Here is a 7,586-nt window from a genome sequence, read left to right as displayed (position 1 = left end):
GCTCACTGCTGGCAGTGTCTGTGTCCCAGGGCTGGCTTCCCATCCGGGCCCACATACACAGCCACCCTCACTTCATCTGCCAATCAGAGCAAACAGAGTTATAATAAGAACAGTAGTAATAATTACAGTAGTAACTAATTACTATAATAATAATTGCATGGGAGACATAATTTGAGACCAGGAAACTGATTTGACAGACAGAAAGACAGACAGGCCCTCACCCTGTCCAGTGGGCAGGAGGTCCTCTGAGTTGTCCACGTGCCTGGTGCATAGCCTGTGCTAGTGCAAGCTCCCTTTTTGTGCTTGGTGTTGTGTCTCGGCCTCAAGGTTCGGCCCGTGTGCGGTGCCTGGGAGATTCAGTGTCAATGTGAACCGATTTGTGTAATTTGACTTTTGAACTTCCTTAGTTTACAGAATGATGGAGGATTGAAGTGCCTGGTCTCACTTTCTATGGAGCTTGAAAACTCCAACTGTTGCCATCATTAAGAGACAATTAAGGGGTTCGATTCAGTAGCTGAGAGCGCGTGTTAGAGCAGAAACAGCAGGGCAGCAGGGCCCGGGGCCAGGGTTGGGAATCATGGCTGTGTGGCGCCATGGGACAACGACAGTTTACATTCGGAAACAAGGGTCCCCAGACAGCAGCTGCATCCGAATCCCCAGCTAAGAGAGAGAGAGAGATTCCCCACTGAATATATAAATATATATATTTATTTGCATCTGCGCAGGGGTGGGCACACTGCCTGATCAAAAGTATCCATTTGCATGAAGGGTTTTTCTGCATTAGAAACCTGTAAGATCCCCCGCTCAGGTTTTGGCTACAGTTTGAAACACATTGGATCGATGGCAAGGGGCACGTCTCCGGCAGAGTCCCGTACCTTCGAACTGGGACAGATTCACATCCACGTAGCCCACCATGTGCCGGGTTCGTGTGTTGGGAGCCCAACCCAGGTGAACAAACAATACTGTGGCGACATTTCTAACACAGTGACCGCAGGACACGTTCGGCGATGTGGCGACACCAGTTTGTCGACTCCATGGGAGGTTGTGAAAGGTTGTCAGATAATGTGATGGAGTGATATTTACACGACATTCCTCAGAAGCATGGCTGACAAGCAACTCACAGAAAGAAAGGTTTGTGTCGGTTGGATGTAAAAAGATGCACAAAAGATGCACACAATTAGTAATGCATAATAATAGGACTGCGCTGGGTGGACATTAAAGATCCAGGGAGCGGTGAAGGAGACAAGCAGAGAGCAGCACCACGAGGTCAGGATAAGACGATTCTACACCTTAAAAACTACAACTAAACCACAACCTCATACAATGTTGCCAGAACTAAATGTTTTAACTGGTAGCATATTATTATTAATAATAATACAAATCATTTGGGAGATGCCTTTATCAGCACACCTACCTCTCCCCTGTCCCTCACTGCTCTCTACCTTCCCAACATCCCCTCGCTCCCCTCACCGTGGTGTCTCCAGTTGGTACGTCCCGTCCTGCAGCCTGACCCTGCAGTACAGCACTCTGGTGACCCTGGGCATATTGTCCAGCTGATTCAGGAACAGGGAGACCTGGAAACTTTGATCTCCTCTTCCTCACTACGTCCACCACCACCGGTCCTGACCCCCCAGGGGCACCAGAGAGGCCCCACTACTCCTTCTCCTCCTCCATTCCACTTTCCAACACTTCCACATCTGTCTCCTCTCCCTGCTCCCTCTGTCCCTCTCTCTCTCTTTATCTCTCCAAGCTTCTGGACCAAAGTAGGGAGTTGGAAAAGTCTTGATCAGTCACTCATTTCTGAGCACTACCTAGGAGTCAGGTTAGTACCTAGTGATCTGGTTAGTCTACAGCTGTGAAGATGTTTAGCTATGGCCAGTTAGTCGGTAGTCTTGAGTTGCCTGGTTATTTTTAAAATCATCGTCTTACTTCAGTGCGTCCTTCAATCTATCGTCTCTGTCCGTCTACCTCAGACGTGTGTTGGGACACCGGTCAGGTTACCGAAACGAATTTGTCCAATTCGGCTTGATTCTGTGCTGATTCCGTGTGGACCACCAGCTTGACCTGGGCATCGAGTGAGTCCAGAGACATCACGAGGCAATCCCCATGACATCACACCCGACCCTCCTCTGTTTCCACCACTGGGACGCTTGCGTTTATGTAGTCATGACCTCCGCCATGTCCACACTGTCCTACACTGTGACATTGTCTGTATTGTTTCTGTTATGACACTGTCCACCTTGGAGGGACAAGGGAGAGACGGAGCAGAGAGGAGGAGTTGGAGAGGGAGAATCTGAGCTACATGATGTGAAGTGTTAATCCATTTAGAGCCCTCTTTTGCTGAACACATTCCCCGGCGGTATAAACGGCTTCATTACAATGCTGCTTGAGTCCCTTGGTTTCCGATCTGAGAAGCTGACGCTGCACATTGGCTTCAAACAGCTGCCCTGAAGCGAATGAGTGGAGGTTTGCGGCACAGGAATGGCAAGATCGAGCCACCCTTCACAGACAGCGGTATCCATTGCATAACTACTTTATCAGTCGCTCTCTAATCTGTTCCCCTGTGATCAGTCCCGCCCACCCAGCCCCTTCAATATGTCACAGATAACTTCATTCTCAGAAGCATTTCTTTCTTTGGCCATCTCATTCCAGGCAAGGATCTAGTCATGCATCCTTATGTTGTTACATATACAGTATATACATACAGACAGGTGACAAATTAAATAAAAACCCACATACAGTGTCTCAGTGAGGTCTTGGGCACCACGAGCCCCAGAGCAGCTTCACTGCTCTTGGCACAGATTCTACGAGTCTCTGGACTCTACTGGAGGGATGGACACCATTCTTACAAAAGATATTCCCTCATTTGGGGTTTTGAAGATGGTGGTGGAGAGCGCTGTCTAACACGTCGGTCCACAATCTCCCATAGGTGTTCAATTGGGCTGAGATCTGGTGACTGAAGGCCAGAGCATATGAGTCACATCATTTTCACACTCATCACACCATTCAGTGACCCTCGTGCCCTGTGGATGGGCATTGTCATCCTGGAAGAGACACTCCCATCAGGAGAGAAATGTGTCACCATAGGATAAAGGAGATCACTCAGAATAACTGTCATGATTTGCAGTGACCCTTCCCTCTAAGGGGACAAGTGGACCCAAACCATGCCAGGAAAATGACTCTCACAGCATAACAGAGCCTCCGGACCCCCTCACTGTAGGGGTCCAGCAGTCAGGCCTGTCCCGTTCTCTTGGTGTCCCACACACGCACTCGCCCACTTGTCCAGAATATGGTGACGGATGACTCATCTGATCAGATCACTTTTCAACATCTCTGTAGACCAGTGCCTATTGTGCCCCAATAATAATCCTCTTTCACAGTCACTTAGATCTTTTCATCTTGCCACCTGGATCCAAAATCGAGGTCAGCTGGGCCTCCTCAGCATTTGTATACATGCAACAGAGCCGCAGAGTTAATTGCTTAATTGTGTCATGCAGTGCACCTGTTTGGCATCTGCATTCGTTACATTCCTCCACTCAATTATTCAGGTTTTTCTTTTAATTTGTCACCAGTCTGTATATATAATATAAAACAAACACTTTCACACTGGAAAAAAAGTCCTTGAACCACATAGGTCAGTGGGCCACCACGAGACTCTGGGGAAGTTATTTTTAATGGTCCAGATGAGAACCAGCACAATCGTTATCTACAGGAAAACAGAAGCAGGTTCTCAGAATAGATTTTCAGAACAGAACCGAGCAGACAATGGAAGGAATACTTCAAATGATTTGCTTTGCTTTTTCTCTCCAGCAATTACATTCTGTAACGTGGGACCCTTCAAAGGGAACCTTATCTCTTAGACTGCGGCGAAATCAATTAATAATGGAGAACACTGACCTACTTCCAAACCCATTCGAGTCGCACAGGAGAGGAAGCGTAGTCTCCTGCCTGTAAGACTGCAGGAAAAGCCCAAGACTTCACACGAAGGACAGAAGAAACCTTTAATGGCATCATATTTACAGAAATCACACACGGCTTTGCACAAGACATTTATCACGGTCTCCAGTTGCCGATATATTACAGCCCAGGGCCACGAGATTTCATTTTCAGCTTGGCCCTCGTCCCTGCATCCAGAGGTCTTTGTAGGGCGTATTTACACCCCCAGCGTGGTTTTGTTTTCTGTTCTTGTACTTTGAAGTAGCGGAGAAATCAACTGGGCTTGAAAAAAAGATTAGTTATTTAATGTTTTGATTCGTTAAGCTTGTTTCTCTAATTGAACAGATAAAAAAAAAAAAAGGATAAATAAGCACACAAAGAAAAGGCGATGAGATTTTATTTCCACGTCTTCCTGCGCAGGCCCCGTTTTTGACCGCCCACCTGATACCTGATTAAGGGTGCAGTGGGGCAGTTTGCACACAAGGCCTGCTAATATAAGTTTGCACGTTCCTGTGCTTAAGAGTCTCACATTTCTCATTAGGGACAAAGAGCAGAGGCAGGGACAGCCCGGGCCCGCTGGTCCTGTCCGCTCTGTGCTCTGGGCCAAGGGTCAGCTCGGGGGCCGCTCCCACCTCACTGGTCCTACTGCGTCCCCGTCTCCATCTCGCCCTGCATCTTGAGCTCCCTCCTCTCCCTCACACGGTCCCGAAACTCCTCCAGCCTCTTTTTCTGCGACAGGACAAGAGACACAAAGACATCAGAACGTCTCTCTCTCAATTCAATTTCAACTCAAGGTGCATGACATGACTTTATTGACTCTCTCTCTCTCCTTTCTCTTTTCTTTTCCAAAGAGCACACTGCGGTCTTTATTTTGTTGCGTTCTCTCATGGTGGAGTAATGATCGGCCCCTTCGGTCCGGCCCTTCAGAGAGCCACCAGTCGCTGTCAGCGCTCAATGGCTGCGCCCCCCCCCTCGGGTGACAGAGCTCGGATGCCTGGAGAATGAGCCCATCGATTTCTTGTAACGTGGGAGGCTGTGTGTGTGTGTGTTAGGGAAGGGGGGTATGCAATGAGAGTGTGTGTGCGCATTTGTTATTTGCTATTACTGTCTCTGATGTGCCTGATTGTGTTTGTAAACGCTTTGGCGACACTGATGAAATAAAGTCATGCCAATAATACATATATATATATATATTAAATCTGTGGGAGATGGAGAGAGAGAGAGAGGGAGAGGGAGAGCACGCTCCACACACAGCCACTTTGTAACCCTGGCATAAATATGACAATTACAATTCCTGTCAGCACACAACTGCCCCCCCCAGCTCCAGAGGCACAACAGTGCGAGGCTGGGCCTGGCAGAGGCGAAGGCAGCAATGACGAGGACGGCCCCCAGTTTCAGCACGGGCAGACACTCACCTGCAGCTTCTCATCGGGGGGGTACAGCTCCCTCTGCAGAGACAGAGTTACAGCGCGGTCAGCTCACAACAGGCAACACATTTCAATCAGCAGAGCCAACATCACTGCACTAGAGACACGAGCAGATTCACCCGAGTCTCAGCAGACTGGAGGACAGGATGAGCCGCTCTCGGACATGAGCCGGCAGGACACCGTGGTCAAACGACTTCTGAAGTCAGTGTGTCAGACAGACAGTCAGTCAGACAGTCAGTGTGTCAGACAGACAGTCAGTCAGACAGTCAGTCAGTCAGTCAGTGTGTCAGACAGACAGTCAGTCAGTGTGTCAGTCAGTGTGTCAGACAGACAGTCAGTCAGTCAGTCAGTGTGTCAGACAGACAGTCAGTCAGTCAGTCAGTGTGTCAGTCAGTGTGTCAGACAGACAGTCAGTCAGACAGTCAGTGTGTCAGTCAGTGTGTCAGACAGACAGTCAGTCAGTCAGTGTGTCAGACAGACAGTCAGTCAGTCAGTCAGTGTGTCAGACAGTGTGTCAGATAGACAGTCAGTCAGACAGTCAGTGTGTCAGACAGACAGTCAGTCAGTCAGTCAGTGTGTCAGTCAGTGTGTCAGATAGACAGTCAGTCAGACAGTCAGTGTGTCAGACAGTGTGTCAGACAGACAGTCAGTCAGTCAGTGTGTCAGATAGACAGTCAGTCAGACAGTCAGTGTGTCAGACAGACAGTCAGTGTGTCAGACAGACAGTCAGTCAGACAGTCAGTCAGTGTGTCAGACAGACAGTCAGTCAGTCAGTGTGTCAGTCAGCCAGTGTGTCAGACGGTGGCAGGTTGTTCCAGACCCCCAGCACTCTTGAGTCTAAACTCCTTTTCCTAAAGAATCACATCCAGGATTCATCTTCATTTATAGTTTAACACACAAGAAAAACAACCCGAGCAACTCGCCTTTCTCTTCACCACGTATTCCTCGAAATATTCGGCCTGGTTGGAGATCCAGAACATTGTCACCGGGAAGGACAGGTACAGCATCATCTAAACAAATCAACAGGAGGGGTTCAGAGAGAGAGACCGGGCAGAGGACACCGCGGAAAACAGCGTCATATTAACACCCACAGACCCGAACCGAAACACGGCCGACGGGGCTCAGCCGCTCCGGTCTGTCACGGGACTGACGCACACGGGTGCCCGCAGCGCACAGCTCTGCCCGGGCAGGACCGCGCCGCCGCCGCGCTGTCTCGGATCTGGATTCAATGCACCGCAATAAGCGCGGCTCTGTGTCCTGCTGCCGTTGGTCTTTATTAGTTTATTTTCGCATTATATTTTAAAAGATCTCACCCGGAAGATTTCCAGCCGGACTCCCATGTCTGTGACCTTCACGGCACTGCCGGGATCGCCGCGTCGACCCGCAAGCCACGCCTCCTTAAAGGGACCCGGCGCCACAGAGCGACGACGAGGGACAGACAGTCAGACACACAGACAGACAGAGGGACAGACACACAGACTGACAGAGGGACAGACACACAGACTGACATACAGACAGAGGGACAGACACACAGACAGACAGAGCGACAGACACACAGACAGAGGGACACAGACAGACACACAGACGGACAGAGGGACATACAGACAAACAGAGGGACAGACAGACACACAGACAGACACACAGACAGACACACAGACAGAGGGACACAGACAGACACACAGAGGGACAGACACACAGACAGACACACAGACAGAGGGACACAGACAGACAGAGGGACAGACACACAGACAAACAGAGAGACAGACACACAGAGGGACAGACATACAGACAGACAGAGGGACAGACAAACAGAGGGACAGACACACAGACAGACAGAGGGACAGACAAACAGAGGGACAGACACACAGACAGAGGGACACACAGACAGACAGACACACAGAGGGACAGACACACAGACAAACAGAGCGACAGACACACACAGACACACAGACAGAGGGACACAGACAGACACACAGAGGGACAGAAGGACATACAGACAGACAGAGGGACAGACACACAGACAAACAGAGAGACAGACACACAGACAGACACACAGACAGAGGGACACAGACAGACACACAGAGGGACAGACACACAGACAGACAGAGGGACAGACGGACATACAGACAGACAGAGGGACAGACACACAGACAGAGGGACACAGACAGACACACAGACGGACAGAGGGACATACAGACAAACAGAGGGACAGACAGACACACA

The 7,586-nt window shown here is 49.7% G+C and overlaps 1 protein-coding gene across 1 annotated transcript; it reads right to left on the bottom strand.

The window, feature by feature from the left end:
* Positions 1-3,987: 3,987 nt before the first annotated feature.
* On the bottom strand, positions 3,988-6,779 carry pet100 (PET100 cytochrome c oxidase chaperone). The gene is made up of 4 exons (XM_066707806.1): positions 6,677-6,779; positions 6,287-6,373; positions 5,352-5,384; positions 3,988-4,665 (listed from the first exon to the last, which is right to left on the bottom strand). The coding sequence occupies exons 1-4, from the start codon at positions 6,701-6,703 to the stop codon at positions 4,579-4,581; spliced, it is 234 nt and encodes a 77-aa protein (XP_066563903.1). The 5' UTR covers positions 6,704-6,779; the 3' UTR covers positions 3,988-4,578.
* Between the last annotated feature and the right edge of the window lie 807 nt (positions 6,780-7,586).

Source organism: Amia ocellicauda, chromosome 7 (assembly GCF_036373705.1).
Source record: "Amia ocellicauda isolate fAmiCal2 chromosome 7, fAmiCal2.hap1, whole genome shotgun sequence".
In the NCBI taxonomy this organism is placed as follows: domain Eukaryota; kingdom Metazoa; phylum Chordata; class Actinopteri; order Amiiformes; family Amiidae; genus Amia; species Amia ocellicauda.
Note: the sequence above shows the minus strand (reverse complement) of the source record. Positions and strands in the feature narration are given on the sequence as shown.